This window comes from Amblyraja radiata, chromosome 7, assembly GCF_010909765.2.
Source record: "Amblyraja radiata isolate CabotCenter1 chromosome 7, sAmbRad1.1.pri, whole genome shotgun sequence".
NCBI lineage: Eukaryota > Metazoa > Chordata > Chondrichthyes > Rajiformes > Rajidae > Amblyraja > Amblyraja radiata.
Genome location: NC_045962.1, coordinates 39519555 through 39544365, shown reverse-complemented (window position 1 = coordinate 39544365; position 24811 = coordinate 39519555). Strand labels below are relative to the sequence as shown.

General features: G+C 46.8%; 1 protein-coding gene across 1 annotated transcript in view; it reads left to right on the top strand.

The window, feature by feature from the left end:
- Positions 1 to 1248: 1248 nt before the first annotated feature.
- The window catches only part of rbm44 (RNA binding motif protein 44), a 41456-nt gene continuing 17893 nt past the window's right edge, over positions 1249 to 24811 (top strand). Inside the window, exons 1-3 of the mRNA XM_033024280.1 lie at positions 1249 to 1338; positions 7262 to 7331; positions 9544 to 9690. Of these exons, the coding sequence (XP_032880171.1) occupies positions 7286 to 7331; positions 9544 to 9690 (193 nt within the window). The 5' untranslated portion in view covers positions 1249 to 1338; positions 7262 to 7285. The remainder of the gene's footprint in view (positions 1339 to 7261; positions 7332 to 9543; positions 9691 to 24811) is intronic.

Below are 24811 nucleotides of genomic sequence, written 5' to 3'. Positions count from 1 at the left end.
TACCATAAAGGCCTGATTGGTGGAGTGCTGCAGATATAGTTGTCCTTCTGGAAATTTCTCCTATCTCCACAGAGGTACTCTGGAACTTTGTCAGAGTGACCATCGGGTTCTTGGTCACCTCCCTGACCAAGGGCCTTCTCCCCCGATTGCTCAGTTTGGCCGGGCGGACAGCTCTATTAAGAGTCCTGGTGGTTCTTCCATTTAAGAATGACTAAGGCCACTGTGCTCTTCGGGACCTGCAATGCTGCAGAAATTGTTTTATACCCTTCTCCAGACCTGTGTCTTGACACAATCCTGTCTCGGAGGTCTACGGACAATTCCTTCGGCTTCATAGCTTGGTTTTTGTTCTCACATGCAATGTCAACTGTGGGACCTTATATAGACAGGTGTGTGCCTTTCGAAATCATGTCCAATCAATTTAATTTACCACTGGTGGACTCCAATCAAGTTGTAGAAACATCTCAAGGATAATCGGGATGAACATGGGTGTCAATTTTGAGTGCCATAGCAAAGGGTCTGAATACTTATGTAAATGTGATATTTCAGTTAATTTTTTTAATTACTATGCAAATATTTCTAAACACCTGTTTTCGCTTTTTTATTATGGGGCATTGTGTGTAGATTGATGATTTAAAAAAAAGAATTTAATCCATTTTAGAATAAGGCTGTAACGTAACAAAATGTGAAAAAAGTGAAGGGGTCTGAATACTTTCTGAATGCACTGTAGATATTGGGACTATTTTCTTTGGAGAATGATGAGGAAAGATTTGATAGAAGTATCTAAAATAATTGGTGATCTGGATAGGAAAGGGGGAGGTTACAGCATGATATGGAATTTGAAATCCATTTATGAGACACTTCATCTGTGTTATAAATCTTAACAGTAACTCCGGCTTACTTTCCAGATTTACGTAGATACATAGAAAATAGGTGCAGGAGTAGGCCATTCGGCCCTTCGAGCCTGCACCGCCATTCAATATGATCATGGCTGATCATCCAACTCAGTATCCCGTACCTGCCTTCTCTCCATACCCCCTGATCCCTTTAGCCACAAGGGCCACATCTAACTCCCTCTTAAATATTAAATAAATATTTTTTTCAAAGCAAATGTTTTAGTTCGGATTTGTTTATACTATTGTTGCAATACAAATGCTAAAATGTAATATTTCAAAAATATCAGAAATGTATCTGTTTTTTGATGAAGTTTGACTTGTTTTAAAAATTAATTTGGATATTCTGTCTAGCAATGAAGTTGCTTTCAATGTAGAGCCATCGTGTGAAGACCTATTTAGAAAACATCACGGAGATGATGACAAAGTTGAAAAGCCATCTGAAGAAGTAAATATTTAAGTTAAATATTACAATTTCAGCATCACTGTGTAAGCTGCAGAAGCTTTCAGGCCAAATTAGTTAACATTGGTGGCAGAAAAGATGGTGGAATATTTATTCAGTTACATAACAAAATGACATCTGGATATCAGAAAGATAGTACTAATTCCAAAATTCATTTTCTAAAATAAATTCTAAAAAACCACTGTAGATAGAGTAACAGATAATGGTGATGCAGTTGATGTAATTTTGATTTTTCTGCAAGTCTTTGTTGTGCTGTGTAGAGATTTGCAATCCATAACTATAGACGTGGGACAAGTGGAAGACTAGATATCTGTAATGTATTCATACATATTCATGTATATGTTAATGAGTCGGTGTCCAATATAAGCAGCGAAGGTTGGGTAATAAATCTCTCTCGCGATCCAGGCAACCAACGTGTAAGTTGTTATTCATTCAGCCGTCCAGAATATAACAAAATTGGCGACGAGGATGGGATAGAGTTTGTGAACTCATCCTTTAAATACAGTGCAGGACTGATTTGCAACATGCAGTATTGTTTAACATTTTAAACAGTAAATATGGAGTTGTTTGCGAGCCGCAGATCCTTCTATGCAGGGGACTGTAGTTTAAAACAGCAGCTGGACAAATCATCGAGAGTTTGTCAGGGTATCTTTATGTTGTGTCTTCGTGTCAAGATGCCGTCCTTGGGATTGTATAAGATTTTTTTTTGTCGAGTTCCTCAAGCTGGATAGCCTTTGTACAGCTAAGTTTTAGGTGAATTGTTACACCAGAACAGACAGGAAAGTCGGGGTTTTTGACCGGACTTAAAAAAAATAGAACGACACGATGACAGCGTCCACGGGCTACATCGGAAACCTTGGCACTTTTGACAAGAGTAGATAGCCGTTCAGCTCCTATATGGAGAGAGCAAACATGTTTTTCACGGCCAACAACATAATGGAGATTAGTGGTGAAGGAGAGATAGTGACTGAAACAAATAAGGCCGTTTGCGAACGCATGAAAGCGATTCTGCTCACGGAGATCGGTCCTGAAGTGTACGGCACACTCTGACATTCGAGAAAGCATGCAAGATTGCTACCACAATGGAGATGGCATCAAAGAATGCTCGCGTGTTTCGTCCACCACGGACTGCAGTGGCCATTTACAGTCACAAGGCAGTGCCTATGGCCAAACCAAGAGGCGCTAAACCAAAACCAAAGTATGGCGGGAAACCGAGTTCAGCCAGTTGTTATAGTTGTTAACGGTAATCACTTATCCCAATTTTGTCAGTTCAAAATGGCCAAGTGCTATAACCATATAACCATATAACAATTACAGCACGGAAACAGGCCATCTCGACCCTTCTAGTCCGTGCCGAACACGTATTCTCCCCTAGTCCCATATACCTGCGCTCAGACCATAACCCTCCATTCCTTTCCCGTCCATATAACTATCTAATTTATTTTTAAATGATAAAAACGAACCTGCCTCCACCACCTTCACTGGAAGCTCATTCCACACAGCCACCACACTCTGAGTAAAGAAGTTCCCCCTCATGTTACCCCTAAACTTCTGTCCCTTAATTATCAAGTCATGTCCCCTTGTTTGAATCTTCCCTACTCTGTGGGAAAAGCTTATCCACGTCAACTCTGTCTATCCCTCTCATCATTTTAAAGACCTCTATCAAGTCCCCCCTTAACCTTCTGCGCTCCAAAGAATAAAGCCCTAACTTGTTCAACCTTTCTCTGTAACTTAGTTGCTGAAACCCAGGCAACATTCTAGTAAATCTCCTCTGTACTCTCTCTATTTTGTTGACATCCTTCCTATAATTAGGCGACCAAAATTGTACCCCATACTCCAGAATTGGCCTCACCAATGCCTTGTACAATTTTAACATTACATCCCAACTTCTATACTCAATGCTCTGATTTATAAAGGCCAGCACACCAAAAGCTTTCTTTACCACCCTATCTACATGAGATTCCACTTTCAGGGAACTGTGCACAGTTATTCCCAGATCCCTCTGTTCACCTGCATTCTTCAATTCCCTACCATTTACCATGTACGTCCTATTTTGATTTGTCCTGCCAAGATGTAGCACCTCACACTTATCAGCATTAAACTCCATCTGCCATCTTTCAGTCCACTCTTCCAACTGGCATAAATCTCTCTGTAGACTTTGAAAATCTACTTCATTATCCACAACCCCACCTATCTTAGTATCATCTGCATACTTACTAATCCAATTTACCACACCATCATCCAGATCATTGATGTACATAACAAACAACAGTGGACCCAACACAGATCCCTGTGGCACCCCACTAGTCACTGGCCTCCAACCTGACAAACAACCATCCACCATTACTCTCTGGCATCTCCCATTCAGCCACTGTTGAATCCATCTTGCTACTCCACCATTAATACCCAACCATTGAACCTTCTTTACCAACCTTCCATGAGGAACCTTGTCAAAGGCCTTACTGAAGTCCATATATACAACATCCACTGCTTTACCCTCATCAATTTCCCGAGTAACCTCTTCAAAAAATTCAAGAAGATTAGTCAACTGCCAGAAGAAAGGCCATAACGCCTCAGCATGTCGGGCCAAGCTTAAAACAGGAAACCAACAACCTATGGGAAACAAGCGACAACACCAGAAAGGAGTTCATAACTTGGAGATGAACCCAGATAGAAATGAACTTGGGTTGTACAGCATTTATGCAACCAACATCGATAAGCCTACAACCAGCCAAGGCAAGGACTTTCGAACTAAACTATTGATAAATGAACAGTTAATCGATATGTGTATTGACAAGGCTGCAGATTGTTCAGTCATGAGCAAAGATCTGTACGAAACAAAGTTCCCACAGATACCATTGTTTGAGAGTAAGGTCAAGCTGAGAACCTACTCGGGTGAGGTTTTGGAGACATGTGGAGAAATGAACTGTAAAGTTCATCATAATGGTCAGTCAGTAGCACTGCCCATCATAGTGGCCAGCTACAGAAATAAACCAACCCTCATTGGAAAGCATTGGCTGAGTAGAATAGAGTTAGACTGGAAGAACATTTTCAGCGTCAATTTGTCCAAATCACGTCTTGAAAACGTCATAAGCAAACATGCAAACATTTTTGCTGGCAGTTACACGGGAATAACAGAGCACTCTGCACACATTCGACTCAAGCAAGATGTGAGACCTGTGTATTGTCGACCAAGACCTGTACCATATGCACTAAAGCAACAAGTGGAGGAAGAACTCGACAGGTTAGAACAGAATGGAGTGCTCGTGAAGTCAAACCAGAGCAACTGGGCAACGCCAATTGGGGCCGTTCCCAAGGCCGACAAAACTGTTTGACTGTGTGATGATCAATCAACCAAGCCGTTGACGACGAACAATATCCGTTACCAACATCGCAAGATCTGTACGCAGAACTTAGCGGAGCAAGAGTCTTCACTAAAATTGGATTTGTCTCACGCTTACGCCCAACTCAATGTCGACAAGGAAAGTCAGCGATATTTGACTATCAGCACACGTAACGGCTTGTATTCATTTACAAAGCTGCCCTATGGTGTGAACGGGCACATGCCGTGAGTAATTACTCAGGGTAGGCAGTCAGTCGGCTTTTTAAAAATCTTAAACCGCGCATGTGCAGATTGTTCTCTCCGTAAGATGTCACTTTTATAAAGTCTTCAAAAGCCAAATCTCTTAATAAAGTACCGTATTTCCCGGCAATGAAAATGCACCCCCATTTTGAGATACTAAATTTTTAAAGAAGGCTGGTGGGACATAGAATTTCTCACACCCAAAAAAATAAAAATAAAGAAATAATTTGTCCAAGGCGTCCAAATCTCCTTAATTCTGAATTACTGAATGGGTGGGGGGTGGAGGGTGACAGCAAGTGGAGAGATGGTGGGAAAAACGGGAGCACACCGGGACAAGTTGAATCAGTTGTAATCTTATTGAATGACAATACTTGTTCAAGGGACCAATTGGGGGGAGAGTTCCTTTCACAGCGGTAACTCTGGCCAGGGGTAAAGCTGCGGGGAGGGCAGGAGCATTGAGAAGGAGGGGGTCGGGGATCATGCCAGTAACTCACTCACTCACCGCTGCCACGGAGCTCCGGGCGCAGAGCCACCGCATTGTGGCCGGGGAGGGAAGCAGCTCGGGTGGCTGAGAGTGGCCTCGGGACCGGACGCCACCTCAGACAGTCGGAGAGAAGGAAAATTTCCATGGCCTCCATCTGCCGAAACTCGGCCTTGGCAATACGGAGCTTGTCAGGGGAAAGCTGTCGCGCTCGGGCGTGGAGCGGTGGTCCAGAAATGAGAATGATGCACCACCCCATGTTTGGGGCTGGCCGAGTGAAACTGAGGGTTTAATATGTCGGGGAATTCGGGGCATACACATTGTCCACTGAAGATACTGGGTCTCAGCGTGACACGGCTGAAACAGCAAGGGTAAGGAGATCGCTTAAAAAGTTGCTGCTTGAACGAAGCGCTGCCCTCTCACATCGACCAGCAGATTGAGCCCGGAAGAAATCGGCGCCCAGCAATGGTTGGGAAACATCAGCAACGGTAATACTCCAAGTAAAATGGCAGGAGCTGAAGATGAGAGGGACCGTGCGACTCCATACGTCCAGATGGAGTTGCCATTAACCGCGGTAAGGGAAGGTCCCCGCTTACCGGAACAAGTGTCAGGACCCGACGGGGGCAAAAAGCTGACCTCTGCGCCCATGTAGACGAGGAGTACCGCCCTGAATAGCGGCCCCAGGCGTAGAGGCGATGTTTCAGGACGACCTCAGCAGCCACTACTGGCGGCTGGCCGAGGCGTTTCCCGGAAACGTGCAGGGTGGGCGGCAACGACAGGCCTCCGAACCCCAGTGCTGGTGATGGAAGCACCACGACTTCTTACCGCCGTTGATCGTGCCCAGCTTCACAGCCGAACCCCCGGTGGAAGCAGGAACTCGCCGCTGGGCCCACCGAGGCACCGCCGACACCAGATCGATAGCAGCACCGCCCTGCTGTTTTGTCTGCCACAGGTCGTCCGCCCGTTCAGCCAGCTGCAAGGGATCAGCGAAGTTCTCACCCTCAATGACTAGTCGGATGTCCTCAGGCATCAGCTCCAGGAAAGCGTGCTCAAAAAGGAGACAGGGCTGATGACCATCCATCAAAGTGAGCATCTCGCTCATTAACACGGACGGCTTGCGATCACCATGTGCATGAGCCTCGCCGCCCCATCGCAGCGGCTGAGACCAAAGGTACGCAGGAGGAGCTCCTTGAGGCCCTAGTACTTGTCGGCAGCTGCCGTCTGGTGCATGAAATGTACGAGGCGACCGTCATGTCCTGATCCAGCGCGCCGATCACATAATAGCACTTTGTGTCGTCGGCTGTAATGCGTCGAACATGGAACTGGGCCTCAGCTTGCTGAAACCACACCTGTGGCTGTGATGTCCAGAACATGGGCAACTTGAGAGAAACGGCAACCCGTTGAGCCAGGATGTCGGCTGCTTCGGGTTGCTGAAGTAGGTTGTCGGCTGCGTGCATCGTGAGAATCCAAAATAACCATTTTGGATCGTCGGGGTCACCAATATAGCGAGACAAATGTTTGAGAACAAAGTGATCTTTATTGACAGATACAGTCAGACACTCGCGCGCTGAGAGTGAGCACTAACTGAGTCCCTGCAGTTGCAGTTGGGCACACCCGTGACTCATGACGTCATCTTCCCGCCAAACACAATCACGTGCCTGATCCAGATCTACTAACGAGGGTTTGATCTATCACTGGCCTCACCACCAGATGGTGCCACAACAGGTTCAAATTATGAGGAATATTTGGTTAAAGTTCCACAATGTGTAGAAGTAATTTAATTTCCCTTGCTGTATTCCATCTTGGAAACTACTTAATAATATAAATCTTGTATTGTGTTACAGCTACACAGTGAACATTATCAACATATGCCAGATAAAGCAGAGGGTGTCTGTGAAGAATTTGTAACACAGGGTGAGAAGCTTTCTTTTTCATAAATATGTATAACCACATAACCTGGCAGCTCAGTCACTCAGGCCTGGTGGGCTGGCAACTCAGTCACTCAGGCCTGGTGGGCTGGCAGCTCAGTCACTCAGGCCTGGTGGATTGGCAGCTCAGGCACCCAGGGCTGATGTGCTGGCAGCTCAGTCACTCAGGGCTGATGGACTGGCAGCTCAGTCACTCAGGGCTGGAGGGCTGGCAGCGCAGTCACTCAGGGCTGGTGGGCTGGCAGCTCAGTTATTCAGGGCTGGTGGGCTGGAAGATCAGTCACTCAGGGCTGGTGGGTTGGAAGTTCACTCACGGCTATTTCTTGAAATTCCTTTTCAAGCAGAGTGCAGGCCACCACATTCAATTTCATAGCATTTCAAGCAGAGTGCAGGCCACCACATTCAATTTCATAGCATTTCAAGCAGAGTGCAGGCCACCACATTCAATTTCATAGTATTTCAAGCAGAGTGCAGGCCACCACATTCAATTTCATAGCATTTCAAGCAGAGTGCAGGCCACCACATTCAATTTCATAGCATTTCAAGCAGCACAGACCACCACATTCAATTTCATAGCATTTCAAGCAGCGCAGGCCACCACATTCAATTTCATAACAGTTCAAGCAGAGTGCAGGCCACCACTTTTAATTTCATAGCATTTCAAGCAGAGTACAGGTCACCACATTCAATTTCATAGCATTTCAAGCAGAGTGCAGGCCACCAAATTGCCAAACAACTCATTGCATCGTCATTAAGGGCTAAAATAATCATTTATTGCAAGTACATTGCAGACTCACAGTTCAGTTGATTCACAGCTTAGAATCACAGTCATGGACTCTCCCTCGCGATCTTCCAGAGTGACTGACTCACATCCAGGCATCCGGGGTTTTATAGTCCTGCCCCCCCCCCCCCCCCCCCCACCACCGGAAGGGGCGTTACCTTCATCGTGGTGATTGACAGGTGAGAGGACCAATCAGCTGATCTCAAGATTTTTTTAAACACTCATAACTTTTTTATTTTTCATCGATCGGAAAAATCCTTGGGGCTGCCTCAGCGGAGGAGGACGTGAGTAAGATGGCCAAAAATCATAGCGATATAGGGTAGCGTTTTTTCTAAAATCAATATACAACGCAGACAGGAAGTGGTCAAGATGAGACTTTTAGTTATATAGAAGATAGATACCAAGTACGATCGAACTAATTTTTTCGTGCAACTACAACATGACGTCCCTACTCAATGTCTCAGCCTATGATGCTGTTGAAGGTGACATTAGTGAGGCAGCACTTGGAGTATTGTGTAGCGCTTTGATTACACTATAGGAAAGGCATTGTTAAGCTAGAAAGAGTGCAAAGAAGATTAACAAAAACTTTGAAACACTCTAAGGCAATTGTTATCAGGAATTATAGGAGTAGGTTGGGCAGGCTAGGACTTTATTCCTTGGAACATAAAAGATGAGGAGTGATCTTGGAGAACTGTATAAAATCACGTGGAGCATAGATAGGGTGAATCCCGGAGAAGGGGAATCAGAAACTAGAGGTTGTAGGTTTAAGGGGAGAGTTTAAAAGGGATCTGAGGGTCGACCACACAGAGGATGCGGTGTATATGAATGAGTTCCTAGAGAAAATGATTTAGCAGACATAATAACAACGTAAAACATATTTGGACAAGCACGTGGCTAGAAAAGGGTTCATGGGGATATGAGCCAAACACTGGCAAATTGAAATGGCTTAGATGGGATGGCAAGTTAGGAAAATAGGCTTGTTTCCATGTTGTATTACTCTATGACTAAATATTCCATGTTCTTTCATGGACAACTCCAGGATTAAATAACTGATAAATGATTGCCTACCCTTTTTGAATCCTGAGTCTTTCCACAGTATTCAAATCAAACAATGAACTCTATTGGATAGTTAGCTTTGAATTCAATTTAGTTGCATTCTATTTTTGCTCAAAAGGCATTTGTAGAACACTGAGCAAAAAAATTCATCCACAAGTGTTTCTGTACTTTTTTTCTCCAACTTGGGTCCTGTCAGTGAGACCCAACCAACTTTGGCAATGTTTTATAATGAAATTTACGACAACATTTTTTATTGTGTTATGCCTGATCATTTTAAGTAATTCAAATAAAGGTACTGTAGCTTTTGTGAAGTTTCATTTTTTTTTTTTCTCCTAATATATGTCTGCTGTCTATTCTGCAGTTACAGCCAACGATCTTGAAGTAACTGATGATTGGTTTGATGCAGAAGAAACATTCACTTCCTCTGGTGGCCTTGACTGCATGGAAGGGAAGATAAATAGTCACTTTGAAGCTGTGACAGCAACAGATGACCAAAGAAGCAATGAATGTAAGAGGAAAGCTCATAACCAAAATCTATCTATCATATCCATCTATCTATTAATATATAAAACTCTCGCCCAAGATTCCGAAACGGAACTCCGTCCGGCTGTCACATTTCTTCCATTGATTCCCTGCAACTCCGAAACTGGACGCAGAATCGCCGACATCTTTTCCATTTCGGTAGAGATTTCACTTTTCTTTCTAAGTATCCGCTCCTCATTACATTCCGTCGTGTTTAAGTACACGTTTTTAATCAAATCCTTCCCCCCCCCCCCCCAATATTTCAAAACTAAACTGGCTTCACACCCACAGAACCTTCACCAGCACCAGCCCCTGCTGAGCGTTCCATCGTGTGATGTCACAATGCCCAATCTTCACATATGTCCAATCGGAATGGATTCATTTACATATGCCTATGCAGGAGCCCAAGCCAATGGTGAACGTTCCATCGTGTGATGTCACAATGCCCAATGCTCAAAGACATCGTTGCCATAGAGAGGGAGTACAGAGAAGGTTCACCAGACTGATTCCTGTTATGTCAGAACTTTCATATGAAGAAAGACTGGATAGACTCGCCTTGTAATCGCTAGATTTTAGAAGATTGAGGGGGTATCTTATAGAGACGTTTAAAATTCTTAAGGGGTTGGACAGGCTAGATGCAGGAAGATTGTTCCGGATGTTGGGGAAGACCAGAACAAGGGGTCAAAGTTTAAGGATAAGGGGGAACGCTGAATCGCCGACATCTTTTCCATTTTGGTAGAGATTTCTCTTTTCTTTCTAAGTATCCGTTCCTCATTACATTTCGACGTGTTTAAGTGTACGTTTTTAATCAAATCCTAACCCCCCCCCCCCCCCCCAATATTTCAAAACTAAACTGGCTTCACACCCACAGAACCTTCACCAGCACCAGCCCCTGCTGAGCGTTCCATCGTGTGATGTCACAATGCCCAATCTTCACATATGTCCAATCGGAATGGATTCATTTACATATGCCTATGCAGGAGCCCAAGCCAATGGTGAACGTTCCATCGTGTGATGTCACAATGCCCAGTGCTCATAGACATCGTTGCCATAGTGACAGTACAGAGAGTCAGATGTGGGCCGAGGAGCCTTCAAGACAACATGAGATGTTCCCATATTGTGTGAAAATATTTACGTCATTCACCCCTGAACCTCGATAAGAACACCACCTGCACATCTTAATTAAATTAGAGAAAAACGGAAAAGAGGTCGGGCATTTACACTTTTAAGGCTCTGTGTGTGTCGAAGCTTCGTGTGTGTGATGCCGCACCGCTAACCCCCCCACCACCCCCCCCACGCGTTGCCGAGACGGACCCGACTTCGACGACTTCAAGATACGATATTTTAAGACGGCAGGGACCCGACTTCGACGACCAAATCTCCCCTGGGGGCTACAGGTAGGGAACGGTCTTTATGCACTTTTCCAACTCTGTGTGTGGGGGTGGTTAGTGTGTGTGAGGCGCCCGCCCCCCACCCCCCCCCCCAGTGGGGGCTACGGGTAGGGAACGGCTGCGTTGGGGGATCAGACCCAACGGGTTTGCCATTGGTCGTCGTGTTTAAGTGCACGTTTTTAATCAAATCCTAACCCACCCCCCCCCCCCCAATATTTCACAACTAAACTGGCTTCTCACCCATAGAAGCAGCACCAGCCCCAGCCCCTGGTGAACGTTCCATCGTGTGATGTCACAATGCCCAATGTTCAAATACATCGTTGCCATAGAGGGAGTACAGAGAAGGTTCACCAGACTGATTCCTGGGATGTCAGGACTTTCATATGACGAAAGACTGGATAGACTCGGCTTGTACATGCTAGAATTTAAAAGATTGAGGGGGTATCTTATAGAAACTTACAAAATTCTTAAGGGGTTGGACAGGCTAGATGCAGGAAGATTGTTCCAGATGTTGGGGAAGTCCAGAACAAGGGGTCACAGTTTAAGGATAAGGGGTAAATCTTTTAGGACCGAGATGAGAAAAACATTTTTAACACAGAGAGTGGTGAATCTCTGGAATTCACTGGCACAGAAGGTAGTTGAGGCCTGTTCATTGGCTGTATTTAAGAGGGAGTTAGATGTGGTCCTTGTGGCTAAAGGGATCAGGGGGTATGGAGAGAAGGCAGGTACAGGATACTGAGTTGGATGATCAGCCACGATCATATTGAATGGTGGTGCAGGCTCGAAGGGCCGAATGGCCTACTCCTGCACTTAATTTCAATGGTTCTATGTTTCCCTCTCCGAAACCCCTCTCCCACCCATCCCTCTCTCCCCCACCCCCCTTCCCTCTCTACGCCACCCCCTTCCTCCTACCCCTCTGTCCCTCTTCCATCACTCCCCCTACCCCTCTCCACCTCCCTCTCCACTCTTTCCCCTCTCTCCCCCACCCCTCTCCCCCTCCCTCCCTCCTTCCCTACCTCCCCATCCTCCCCCTCCACCACATCTATCTCCCCATCCCCCTCTCTCACCCCCTACCCCGCTCTCCTTTCCCTCCCAAATCTGTCCCATTTCCTCCACCTCCTCTCCCCTCCCTCCCCTCTTCACATCCCCCCTCCCTCCCCCCACCTGTGTGTTTGGGGGTTGGTTAATATGAGTTTGATGCCGCAGCCCCCCCTCCCCCCCCCCCCCCCTGCAAAACGCCGTTGGGGAAACAGACCCAACGGGTCTGCACTTGGTCTAGTTATTATATAAAACTCTCGCCCCAGATTCCGAAACGGAACTCCGTCCGGCTGCCTGCCTGCCTTTCGATTCGTTCCCGCCGTGCGATGTCACAATGCCCGATGCTCGCAGACGTCCAATCGCGATGCCCGAGGCTCGCAGACGTCCAATCGGAACGGATCCATTTACATGTACGGCTTCCGGCCTGGCTTCCGGCCACATTTCTTCCATTGATTCCCTGCAACTCCGAAACCGGACGCAGAATCGCCGACATCTTTTCCATTTCGGTAGAGATTTCACTTTTCTTTCTAAGTATCCGCTCCTCATTACATTCCGTCGTGTTTAAGTACACGTTTTTAATCAAATCCTTCCCCCCCCCCCAAATATTTCAAAACTAAACTGGCTTCTCACTCATAGATTCAGCTTCAGCACCAGCCCCTGCTGAACGTTCCATCGTGTGATGTCACAATGCCCAATGCACACAGATGTCCAATCGGAATGGATTCATTTACATATGCCTATGCAGGAGCCCAAGCCCATGGTGAACGTTCCATCGTGTGATGTCACAATGCCCAATGCTCAAATACATTATTGCCATAGAGAGGGAGTACAGAGAAGGTTCACCAGACTGATTCCTGGGATGTCAGAACTTTCATATGAAGAAAGACTGGATAGACTCGCCTTGTACTCACTAGATTTTAGAAGATTGAGGGGGTATCTTATAGAAACGTTTAAAATTCTTAAGGGGTTGGACAGGCTAGATGCAGGAAGATTGTTCCGGATGTTGGGGAAGACCAGAACAAGGGGTCAAAGTTTAAGGATAAGGGGGAACGCTGAATCGCCGACATCTTTTCCATTTTGGTAGAGATTTCACTTTTCTTTCTAAGTATCCGTTCCTCATTACATTTCGACGTGTTTAAGTGTACGTTTTAAATCAAATCCTAACCCCCCCCCCCCCTCCCCCAATATTTCAAAACTAAACTGGCTTCACACCCACAGAAGCTTCACCAGCCCCAGCCCCTGCTGAACGTTCCATCGTGTGATGTCACAATGCCCGATCTTCACATACGTCCAATCGGAATGGATCCATTTACATATGCCTATGCAGGAGCCCCAGCCAATGGTGAATGTTCCATCGTGTGATGTCACAATGCCCGAAGCTCAAAGACATCGTTGCCATAGAGAGGGATTACAGAGAAGGTTCACCAGACTGATTCCTGTTATGTCAGAACTTTCACCACTTAAAAGTGTAATGCCCCAACGCAAAAGTGTAATGCCTCCTCCCCCCCCCCCCCCCCCCCCCCCCCCCCAGTTTTTCAAATAAAAACTGGCTTCTCACCCATACAAGCAGCCATTTCGGTAGACATTTCACTTTCCCTTCCAGCTATCCACTCCTCATTACATTTCGTTATGTTTATGTACCTTCTCCTCCCCCCCCCCCTCCCCCCACTCATTTTGTCGCCTCCTGCTGGCCAGCGACCATAACGGTTGCTGGCGCCCACAGCACAACCACACGCAACGCTATTTAAAAACGGCCTTTCGGGAACTGCTCTACTTCGAGGACCACGTCTCCCGTGGGGGCTGCGGGTAGGCAACGGCTGCGTTGGGGCATTACACTTTTAAGGCTCTGTGTGTGGGGATGCTTCGTGTGTGTGATGCCGCCCCGCCACCCCCCCCCCCCCCCCCGAGTTGCCGAGACGGACCCGACTTCGACGACTTCAAGATACGCTATTTTAAGACGGCCGGGACCCGACTTCGACGACCACGTCTCCCCTGAGGGCTACAGGTTGGGAACGGTGTTTATACACTTTTCCAACTCTGTGTGTGGGGGTGGTTAGTGTGTGTGATGCCGCCCCCCCACAGTGGGGGCTACGGGTAGGGAACGGCTGCGTTGGGGGATCAGACCCGACGGGTTTGCCATTGGTCGTCGTGTTTAAGTGCACGTTTTTAATCAGATCCTTCACCCCCCCCCCAATATTTCAAAAATAAACTGGCTTCTCACCCATAGAATCAGCACCAGCCCCAGCCCCTGGTGAACGTTCCATCGTGTGATGTCACAATGCCCTATGCTCACAGATGTCCAATCGGAATGGATTCATTTACATATGCCTTTGCAGGAGCACAAGCACTTGGTGAACGTTCCATTGTGTGATGTCACAATGCCCAATGTTCAAATACATCGTTGCCATAGAGGGAGTACAGAGAAGGTTCACCAGACTGATTCCTGGATGTCAGGACTTTCATATGAAGAAAGACTGGATAGACTCGGCTTGTACTCGCTAGATTTTAGAAGATTGAGGGGGTATCTTATAGAAACTTACAAAATTCTTAACGGGTTGGACAGGCTAGATGCAGGAAGATTGTTCCAGATGTTGGGGAAGTCCAGAACAAGGGGTCACAGTTTAAGGATAAGGGGTAAATCTTTTAGGACCGAGATGAGAAATACATTTTTCACACAGAGAGTGGTGAATCTCTGGAATTCACTGGCACAGAAGGTAGTTGAGGCCTGTTCATTGGCTGTATTTAAGAGGGAGTTAGATGTGGTCTTTGTGGCTAAAGGGATCAGGGGGTATGGAGAGAAGGCAGGTACAGGATACTGAGTTGGATGATCAGCCACGATCATATTGAATGGTGGTGTAGGCTCGAAGGTCCGAATGGCCTACTCCAGCACTTAATTTCAATGGTTCTATGTTTCCCTCTCCGCACCCCTCTCCCACCCATCCCTCTCTTCCCCACCCCCCTTCCCTCTCTACGCCACCCCCTTCCTCCTACCCCTCTGTCCCTCTTCCATCACTCCCCCTACCCCTCTCCACCTCCCTCCCCACTCTTCCACCTCTCCCCCTTCCCCCTCCACTCTCCCTCCCCACTCTTTCCCCTCTCTCCCCCACCCCTCTCCCCCTCCCTCCCTCCTCCCCTACCTCCCCATCCTCCCCCTCCCCCACATCTCTCTCCCCAATCCCCCTCTCTCACCCCCTACCCCGCTCTCCTTTCCCACCCAAATCTGTCCCATTTCCTCCACCTCCTCTCCCCTCCCTCCCCTCATCCCATCCCCCCACCTGTGTGTTTGGGGGTTGGTTAATATGAGTTTAATGCCGCAGCCCCCCCTCCCCCCTGCAAAACGCCGTTGGGGAAACAGACCCAACGGGTCTGCACTTGGTCTAGTATAACTATAAAACTCTGACCTTGTATGTGTCTGTGTCTGTGTGTTTGTGTGTAATCACATCTTCGCGAAAAAACGATGCGGTAACGGTAAAAAATTTACATATTCCGGTAGAGATTTATCCCGTGGACTCCGAAATCGCCTCATTTGAAAAATTAATGCTTTATTTCTCGAGTCATTAATCAAAATGTCCAAAAATCTGAAAAAACTTAGGGGGAAAAAACGTCTGATGACGTCACAATGGATCTGCGTGCTGCCGTCTTGGATCTGTGCACTGCGAGTGATGTCCCCCCCCCCACCTCTATATCCCCCCCCGTTATTCAAAAGACAACGCCTTCTTACCCCTCCACTTCTCCCTCCTCCCCCTTCTCTCTCCCCCCCTCCTCTCCTCTTTCCTCTCACCCCCCTCCTCTACCCCCCACCTCTCCCTCCCCCCAACCTCTCCCTCCTCCCCCTCATTATTCAAAAGACGTTCGGGGTTGCTTTCTCTGGGAGTGCTTTCTCTCCGCTCCTCGGTCGGCTCCTTTCTCTCCCCCCCCCACCGCGGCCTCTCTCTTCCCCCGACCTCTCCCTCTCCTCCCCCCAGCCTCTCTTACACCACCCCCCCCCGCCTCTCATCCACCCCCTCCCCCGGCCTCTTCATCCACCCCCTCCCCCCCTCTTCTCTCTCCCCCTCTCTCTCCTCCCTCTTCTCTCTCCCCCCCCCTCCTCTCATTCCCCCTCCTCTCATTCCCCCTCCTCTCATTCCCCCTCCTCTCTCTCCCCCCTTTCTCTCCACCCTTTCTCTCCCCCACAGGGAAGGGACCCAATGGGTCCCATTTGGTTTAGTGACTATTAAAACTCTGATCTTGTATGTGTTTATTTGTTCGTGTGTGATCACATCTTCGCAAAAAATTACACGGTAACGATTAAAAAAATTACATATTTTGGTAGAGATTTTTCCCCTGCTTATCTGAAAAATTCATTCTTTATTTCTCGAGTTATTAATGAAAATGTACAAAGATCGGACAAAACTTGGACTTAAAATGTTTTTTTTCAGTTAAAATCATTTCTCACAGCTTCCAACACACTTCGATACAAAGTTGCAAGACAGGAACTCTGGCAGGAACACTCTGAACATTTCAGCTCAAAGGCATCTCACAGCAAGTGCACATTTGCAACAATGTTGCCATCATAGCTCCTGGCAGGACAGGAGGGGGGAGGGTCAATTGGTATTGCAATTGGGAAGATGCTATTATACAACTCCAGTGCTGGGGGAGGCTCACGAACTATGATCTTTGCTGAGGCGTGCTCGAATCTTACCTTCGGCAACGGGTTGACTTGGAAGACCACGCCTCCCATGGGGGCTACGGGTGCGCTGGGGGAGCAGACCCAATGGGTCTGCACTTGGTCTAATCTATATTACTAAAAGTCTGTTCTTGACCGGTTTTGGCCATCTGTGCTGCGATTTCCGAGAGAACGTCGCCACCTACGGCCGTCATTTTTGGCCACCTTGTTCAGAGCCCCCCTCCGCCGCATGTGTGCCGAGGATTTTTCCCGTCGATTAATCTATCTATATATATTACTAAAAGTCTGTTCTTGACCGGTTTTGGCCATCTGTGCTGCGATTTCCGAGAGAACGCCGCCACCTACGGCCGTCATTTTTGGCCACCTTGCTCAGAGCCCCCCTCCGCCGCATGTGTGCCGAGGATTTTTACCGTTGATTAAAAATGACAGAGATATCAATGTGTTTACAAAATTCCCCATTCTCTCTGCTGCCCCCGCTGGCGGCAGGGGGGAGGGACTATAAAACCAGGAAGTGGTGTGCCTCAATCAGTGTCTGCAAGCTGGAGGAAGGCAGAGGGTCACGTTTCTCTGAGCTGTGAATAACACAACACATGTCTACTCAAATGTAAGTGTCCTTAGTGGTTCTAAAATGCTTGCAGAATGTGTATTGGTTCTAAAATGTTTGCAAAAAGTGTCTCTTTTGGTTCTACAATGCTTGCAGAATGTGTCTATTGGTCCTAAAGCTTGCAAAAAATGTGCCTATTGGTTCTAAAGCTTACAAAAAAATGTCTATTGGTTCTAAAGCTTTCAAAAAATGTCTATTGGTTCTAAAGCTTGCAAAAAGTGTCTATTGGTTTTAAAGCTTGCAAAAAAGGTCTCTATTGGTTCTAAAGCTTGCAAAAAATGTCTCTATTGGTTCTAAAGCTTGCAAAAAAATGTCTCTATTGGTTCTAAGCTTGCAGAAATATGTCTATTGGTTCTAAAGCTTGCAAAAATATGTCTATTGGTTCTAAAGCTTGCAAAAAGTGTCTATTGGTTCTAAAGCTCGCAAAAAGTGTCTATTGGTTCTAAAGCTTGCAAAAAAATGTCTATTGGTTCTAAAGCTTGCAAAAAGTGTCTATTGGTTCTAAAGCTTGCAAAAAAATGACTATTGGTTCTAAAGCTTGGGTGTGGCTTGAAGTTGAAAGGCACTACTTACTGCAAAGTGTGGCTTGAAGTTGAAAGGCACTACTTACTGCAAATGGTGGCATGAAGTTGAAAGGCACTACTTACTGTAAATGGTGGCTTGGTTGCTTTGGCTTGAATGTTGAAAGGCACTACTTACTGCAAATGGTGGCGGGTGTGGCTTGAAGTTGAAAGACACCACTTACTGCAAATGGTGGCATGAAGTTGAAGGGCACTACTTACTGCAAATGGTGGATTGGTTGCTTTGGCTTGAAGTTGAAAGCACTACTTACTGCAAATGGTGGCTTTGGAGCTTTGGTTTGAAGTTGAAAGACACTACTTACTGCAAATCGTGGCTTGGTTGCTTTGGCTTGAAGTTGAAAGGCACTAACTGCAAATGGTGGCTTGGGTGTGGCTTGAAGTTGAAAGACACCACTTACTGCAAATGATGGCTTGGGTGTGGCTTGAAGTTGAAAGACACCACACTGCAAATGGTGGCTTGGGAGCTTTGAAGTTGAAAGGCACTACTTACTGCAAATGATGGCTTGGGTGTGGCTTGAAGTTGAAAGATACTGCAAATGATTGCTTGGGTGTGGCTTGAAGTTGAAAGGCACCTCTTACTGCAAATGGTGGAATGAAGTTGAAAGGCACTATTTACTGCAAATGGTGGCTTGGGAGCATTGGCTTGAAGTTGAAAGGCACTATTACTGCAAATGGTGGTTTGGGTGCTTTGGCTTGAAGTTGAAAGCACTACTTACTGCAAATGGTGGCGTGGGTGCATTGGCTTGAAGTTGAAAGGCACTACTTTGCATTTTGCAATTACTAATTTTTAACTGTTAATTATTGGTCTTTTTAAGTATTTATTGCTCTCAGGTAGTGTCCACATTGTATTCTATGTATTTTCTGTCTGCGTTCGTTTTGAATCTGTGGGTTTGTTGGTTGGGAGCTTCTGGACATCTGAATTTCCCTGAGGGGATCAATAAAGTATTTATTATTATTATTATTTACTTACTGCAAATGGTGGCTTGGTTGCTTTGGCTTGGAGTTGAAAGGCACTACTTACTGCAAATGGTGGCTTGGTTGCTTTGGCTTGAAGTAAAAAGGCATTACTTACTGCAAATGGTGGCATGAAGTTGAAAGGTACTACTTACTGCAAATGGTGACTTGAAGTTGAAAGGCACTACTTACTGCAAATGGTGGCTTGGGTGCATTGGCTTGAAGTTGAAAGGCACCACTTACTGCAAATGGTGGCATGAAGTTGAAAGGTACTACTTACTGCAAATGGTAGCTTGAAGTTGAAAGGCACTACTTACTGCAAATGGTGGCTTGGGTGCATTGGCTTGAAGTTGAAAGGCACCACTTACTGCAAATGGTGGCATGAAGTTGAAAGGTACTACTTACTGCAAATGGTGGCTTGAAGTTGAAAGGCACTACTTACTGCAAATGGTGGCTTGGGTGCATTGGCTTGAAGTTCAAAGGCACTATTTACTGCTAATGGTAGCATGAAGTTGAAAGGCACTACTTACTGCAAATGGTGGCTTGGTTGCTTTGACTTGAAGTTGAAAGGCACCTCTTACTGCTAATGGTGGTTTGGGTGTGGTTTGAAGTTGAAAGCCACTACTTACTGCAAATGGTGGCGTGGGTGCATTGGCTTGAAGTTGAAAGGCACTACTTACTGCAAATGGTGGCTTGGTTGCTTTGGCTTGAAGTTGAAAGGCACTACTTACTGCAAATGGTGGCTTGGGTGTGGCTTGAAGTTGAAAGACACCACTTACTGCAAATGATGGCTTGCGTGTGGCTTGAAGTTGAAAGGCACTACTTACTGCAGATGGTGGCTTGGGTGCAATGGCTTGAAGTTAAAATGCATTACTGACTGCAAATGGGGGCGTGGGTGCATTGGCTTGAAGTTGAAAGGCACTACTTACTGCAAATGGTGACTTGGTTGCTTTGGCTTGAAGTTGAAAGGCACTACATACTGCAAATGGTGGCTTGGATGCAATGGCTTGAAGTTAAAAGGCATTACTTACTGCAAATGGTGGCATGAAGTTGAAAGGTACTACTTACTGCAAATGGTGACTTTTCCGGTGGGGGGGGGGGGGGGGGTTATAAAACCCGGAAATGTGGGTGTGGCTCAGTCTCTGCAAGATGGAAGAGGGAGAGGTCACGACTCGCTGTCTTTAGTGGCTTTGCACCCTACTTCAAATGGTATGAAACCGCACTTGAGTTTGGTGGCCTTGCACCCTGCTAGAAGTGGTAAGAAACTGCACTTGAATTTGGTGGCCTTATACCCTGCTTGAAATAGAATTTCGAGGATTAGCCGTGAGTCAACTACCAGCCCACCAGTCGTGAGTGAGTGAGTTGCCAGCACAACAGGCTTGATTGACTGGGACGCCAGCCCAAGAATCCATTTGCCGCACAATTTGCATACTAGCCCTCTGGAAACCAGTCCCTTCAGCCCACAACACCCATACTAGCGCTCCAGAAAGCCCCCCCCCCCCCCAACTGGCCACCAATATTAGAATTGGTGGAGAGGTGGAATATTGCGTTGGATGACCAGCCCTCCTGTGTGATGCTGGGACCCAACGGGTCCCACTTAGTCTAGTATACTTCTAAAAGTCTCATCTTGTATGTGTGTGTGCGTGCATGTGTGTGTGCGCCTGTTTCCCTATGTGTTTTTCTACCTTCGTCAAAACGCTATGCGGTAGCGCTTAAAATTTTACATATTCTGACTCACATTTTTCCCCTCCACGCAGTAATCAGGTTCACTTAAGATTTCATCCTATATTTCATGTCATGGACGATTCAAGTTTTAAAAGAAGGCAAAAAATGGTCGTCCCCCCCGGTTATTCACAGCTGCTTTGATGAACTCTTTCCCACAACTGTTCCAGAACAGTGTGCTGAGTGGTATTTTCTCACTAGGATTCTCGATTTGATGAACCATATATTGATGGTACAGGTGCACAACCTTTTATCCGAAGATCCAAATAACGAAAACCTCCGAATAGCGGACATTTTTTCGGTCCTTGAAGAAAGGTCCTTGAAAACGTTCACCGAGGGCGGCCTGCAGAGGTGACAGCGGAACCTCCGGTCGGTCCTCGAAGAAAGGGGAACTAAATCCCCATTCATAAAAGAGAAGGTGAGGGTATATTGCGCGGGAGGGTTAATAATTGACAATATGCTGCTGCCTGCCCGCTGAGTTAAAAAGTTCCCACGGTAGACTCACGATACACAGCCCATTGCACCGGCGCGGGGGCTTTGCACTGTCTTCACGTCGGCAATGCCAGCAGGTCAGTGCCAGTCACCGGAGACGTCAGGACCAACGGGACACCGACCCCCAGGCCCACTGCAAGCACGGAGATCCCAGAGACCCACAGCCAGCAGCAGCCCAGCCCCGTTCCAACTCCAGAGGAAAACTGCAAACTGGCCGGAGACGTCAGGACCACCAGATGCCGCTCCCCGATGGGCCGCTACGGCGACAAGTGGCAGTTCGCCCACAGCCCGAGCTGCGCCCCCTCATCGGGACACCGACCCCCAGGCCCACTGCAAGCACGGAGATCCCAGATCAGCAACTCCAGCCCAGCCCCGTTCCAACTCCAGAGGAACACGCTCCCCGTAGGGGCAGAAGCTGATGGTGTGCAAGGTACGTCTTGTTCTTGGGGTGGCGCAGCTCGGGCTGTGGGCGAACTGCCACTTGTCGCCGTAGCGGCCCATCGGGGAGCGGATTCCTCTGGAGTTGGAGGGGGAGGGGGGAATTGTGCTGTTTGATCGCCCCCTACTATCCCATGGACAGGGAGACAGGACGTTCACCGAGGGCGGCCCGCAGAGGTGACAGCGGAACATCCGGTCGGTCCTCGAAGAAAGGGGAACTAAATCCCCATTCATAAAAGAGAAGGTGAGGGTACATTGCGCGGGAGAGTAGGAATCCCAAGACAAAGTTGAGTGAGCGTTCACCGAGGGTGGCCCGCAGAGGTGACAGCGGAACCTCCGGTCGGTCCTGGAAGAAAGGGGAACTAAATCCCCTTCATAAAAGAGAAGTGGAGGGTATATTGCCCGGGAGGGTATATCGCCTACCTGGAAGAAACCGGACATTTTTTCCAGGATGTCGTCTGCACACCAAAGCTCACCAAAGCTCACGTTTGGCGCTAAACATGGCACGCCAAAACTCACGTTTGGCGCCAAACGCACGTCGCCTCTGCTGCACACGGATATAAGAGTGTGAAAATGTCGCCTTAGGCCGCCTAAGGGCATGTAGCCCCGCTAGGGTGACATGAGTGCGAGAGGTGATTCAATGCTGCGGTCACATTTACAAATTCAGGAATTCATTCAACACACTGCATTTCATACAGACATTTATTCTGCAAGAAAAAACTACATTGAAGACTCAAACTCGCGACCGAGGAACTGCCGGGATCAAGGCGCAAACTCGCGACCTTGTGGATATGAGCCGAGCACTCTACCACTGAGCCAGCCATTAAAATCTACGCTAAAAAAATTTCCATTCCGAAGGCCGACAAATTCCGAATTACGAAAAGTGTCTGGTCCCAAGGCTTTCGGATAAAAGGTTGTGCACCTGTAGTATTTTCCAGAACCAAAAAAACCCATTTGAGTTGTGATGTAAATATTTGAACATAACTACAAGCAAATTATAAATGACATTGGTTGTATTGATATAAACTACAGTCCACCACTGCCTTTCTGGCAACCTTGGTTCCAGAGCCTTTCTGGATTATCCGTTTGCTGGGCCGACAGAGGTAACAGCCGAGAGGCACTGGAATGGTTCGCCTTGGCCAAAATCCCGGCCCGCAAGACAGCCTCGGAAATCAGCTATGGGGGCGGATCTGCCGTCTCCAGCCTGACCGGAGGTCGAGAACCCGGGGCAAACTCGACCCTCCGATCTCGATGAGGTCAAGATCGGCCGCCTTGCCAGGCCTAGGCAACACAATTTTGAGGGGACTTCCTGGGCGGATTTCAAGTGCACTCTATTAATTTTGTCCAGATTAAAGGAGGTGCCAGATCACCAATAGAATAAAACAAATTAGAATTTTCTCACACGTCTCTCTTCCTCCCTTTGTAAATTTAACTTAAATGTGCCCCTCTCCTGCATAATTTGCCTTTTCCATGTTCTGGATCTTAAAGATGAGAGGACATTTTTCAGCCAGTGATATTAAAGTCAGTATGTCTGGTTTGTTTCATAGCTTAGCGTCATTTTGCATACCAAGATTGAGACTTGCTAAATTTCATCACTTTACTTCACCAGCATTTACAGAGAAAATGTAACCATTTGAGAACATTTTTGAAGCCTATGATGTTGGAATAATCTTGCCTTTCCTGGTGTGCGGTCAAGTTTTGCTTCTCCCTACTGTCATTCAGTCCATCTATCTGTTCTGATTTTATGCTTATGATAGTCCATGTGCTTGGGAAAAGGGTGTGGAGACATCTCAGCTTCTCAGAAAATATTCTCACCCTGTCCTTGTGTTTATCCCAAGGTTCAAATTGCTTGCACCAGCTTCCAAGATTTAATTTCAGCGCAATCTGGTTTCAGCCACAATGGTTCTGTGCACTGAAGAATGCTACATCCATTTAACTGAAATCATCTATGTGTGGGTGATGACGTGGAACATTTGGTGCATGGTGTAACACTCTTATATTTGTGAATGCAGTGTAAAGATAAAGAATAAAGCTTTTCTAAAGAATATAGCTTCGTCCTATCGCAGTAGCCTTTTGAGCTCAATTAAACTGTATTGATGAGTCCTTGGAGTTGGGAGTTTACAGCGACCTTGGTAGTCAAAAGTTGCCACAGGCTATCGTGAAATGAAGTCCGTAGTGCTGCCTGAGACAGTCCACAGAGAATTAAGAGTTAATGAGGTTTATGTTGTGTAGTGTTCTAGAGCCTGATGGCTGCTGGGAAGAGACTATTCTTGATACTGGTGGTCACTGGTTTCGAGCTCCTGCACCACCTTCCCGATGGTGAGAGCGAAATGATATGGGTCCTTGATGATATTGACTGCCTTTTTGATGCAGTACATCCTGTAGATCCCTTTGATGGTGGTGAGGTCAGTGCCTGTGATGGATCAGGCAGTGTCTAATACTCTCTGTAGCCTCCTTTGTTTCCTGGGCATTCAAATTGCCAAACCAGGCTGTGATGCAACCAGTTAGTGTCCTCTCTACCACACACCTGCAGAATTTCAATAAAGTATTTGATCTCCATCTTCTCAGGAAACAGAGTAATTGATGAGCTTCCTTTGTGAATGCATTAATGTTGTGGGTCCAGGATAGATCTTATGAGACATGCATACCCAGTAACTTGAAGCTGTTGATTCCATCGACCACCGTCCCTTCGATGAAAACAGCTTAGTGGATCCTCGATTTCCGTCATGAAGTCAGCGATCAGCTCCTTGGTCTTGCTGATGGTGAGAGCACGATTGTTCTATTCAATCAGACATTCAATCTCCCTTCTTTACTTTGACTCATTATTACCCGTTATTCGTCCAACAACAGTGGTACTGTCAGCAGATTTAAAGATGGCGTTGGAACTGTGTCTAACGACACATGGATATAGAGGGAGTAGAGATGTGGACTGAGAACACAACCTTGAGATACTCCTGTGTTGTTGGTGTTCGAGGAGGAAGTGTTGCCAATTTGGGCTGATTGTGGTCTGCCGAATAAGTTGTTAAGGATCTAGTTACATAGGGATGAGCAGATATCCAGTTCGCTGATTTTTCGTCTGAAGAAGGGTTTCGGCCCGAAACGTCGCCTATTTCCTTCGCTCCATAGATGCTGCTGCACCCGCTGAGTTTCCCCAGCAATTTTGTGTACCGCTGATTTTTATCATAGGTTTGGAGAGGGCGATAGTGTTGAACACTGGTTTG